The sequence below is a fragment of the Carlito syrichta genome, unplaced genomic scaffold, assembly GCF_000164805.1.
Source record: "Carlito syrichta isolate Samal-C Ts95f unplaced genomic scaffold, Tarsius_syrichta-2.0.1 Scaffold301849, whole genome shotgun sequence".
NCBI classification, from domain to species: domain Eukaryota; kingdom Metazoa; phylum Chordata; class Mammalia; order Primates; family Tarsiidae; genus Carlito; species Carlito syrichta.
Window position 1 is genome coordinate 47,943 of NW_007245945.1, and position 1,034 is coordinate 48,976.

General features: G+C 73.4%; 1 protein-coding gene across 1 annotated transcript in view; it reads right to left on the reverse strand.

Annotated features, from left to right (window-relative positions):
* FBXO18 (F-box protein, helicase, 18) overlaps nucleotides 1-1,034 on the reverse strand; it is a 34,565-nt gene that overhangs the window by 19,485 nt on the left and 14,046 nt on the right. The window contains exons 10-11 of the mRNA XM_021711064.1: nucleotides 754-841; nucleotides 69-171 (exon numbers count right to left, since the gene is read on the reverse strand). Coding sequence (XP_021566739.1) covers nucleotides 69-171; nucleotides 754-841 — 191 coding nt within the window. The remainder of the gene's footprint in view (nucleotides 1-68; nucleotides 172-753; nucleotides 842-1,034) is intronic.

Sequence of the window (1,034 nt, forward strand, 5' to 3'; positions counted from 1 at the left end):
GGCGGAACCCCGAACCCAGCGTGGGCCTAAGCCGTGCGTCACGCATCGGACCCTGAGCCCGGCCTAACCTACGCCGTGCGTCACCACGTGGGGCCCCGAGCCCGGCGCGGCCTACGTCGTGCGTCATCCGGTAAGACCCTGGGCCTGGCGCAGACTTACTGTCCTGCGTCACTGGGGGGAACCCCAAGGCCAGCGTGAGCCTCCGTCGTGCGTCACCGCATGGGACCCCCGAGCTCGGACGAACTTACGTCGTGGGTCACTGGGCAGAGCCGGAGCCCAGAGCGGGCCTAAAAATGCGTCACCACGTGGGCCCCCGAGCCTGACTGGGCCTACGTCATCGGGTAAGAGCCTGGGCCCGGCGCAGGCCTACTGTCCCGCGTCACCGGGTGAAACCCCGAGCCAAGCGTGGGCCTACGTCGTGCGGCACCGCACGGATCCCAAGCCCGGCCAAACCTACATCGTGCGTCGTCTGGTAAGAGCCTAGGCCTGGCGCAGGCCTACTGCCCTGTGTTACCGGGTGGAACCCCAAGACGAGCTGGGCCTACATCGCGGTCACCGCGCGGGACCCGAGCCCTGCTGCGCTCACGCCGTGCGTCACCGGCAGACCCCGAGCCCAGCGGGGCCTACGTCGTGCGTCCCCGGGCGGAACCCCGAGCCGAGCGTGGGCCTACATCGTGCGTCACCGCACGGGACCCCGCGCCCGGCCGCGCGCGCCACGCGTCGCCGGGCGGGCCCGAGCCCGGCCGGGCCTACCGTCGTGCGTCATCTGGTAGGCCTCCTCGGCGCACTCCCCCAGCTGCCGCATGTTGTCCCACAGGCGGCTGGCCTCCAGGACGCCGTTCTGGAAAGCGAGGGGCCGGAAGCCGCGTCAGACCGGAAGCTGCCCCCAGCGCGCCTGCGGGGGCACGGGCGGCCCGCCCTCCGGGGCCGCGCCACGCCCACGCGGGCCAGACAGCGCGACCGGAAGCCGGCCCCTTCGGCCAGCCCTGGCACCGACTCCGGCGGCGGGGCCGGGGGCGTGACCGGCTCCGCGG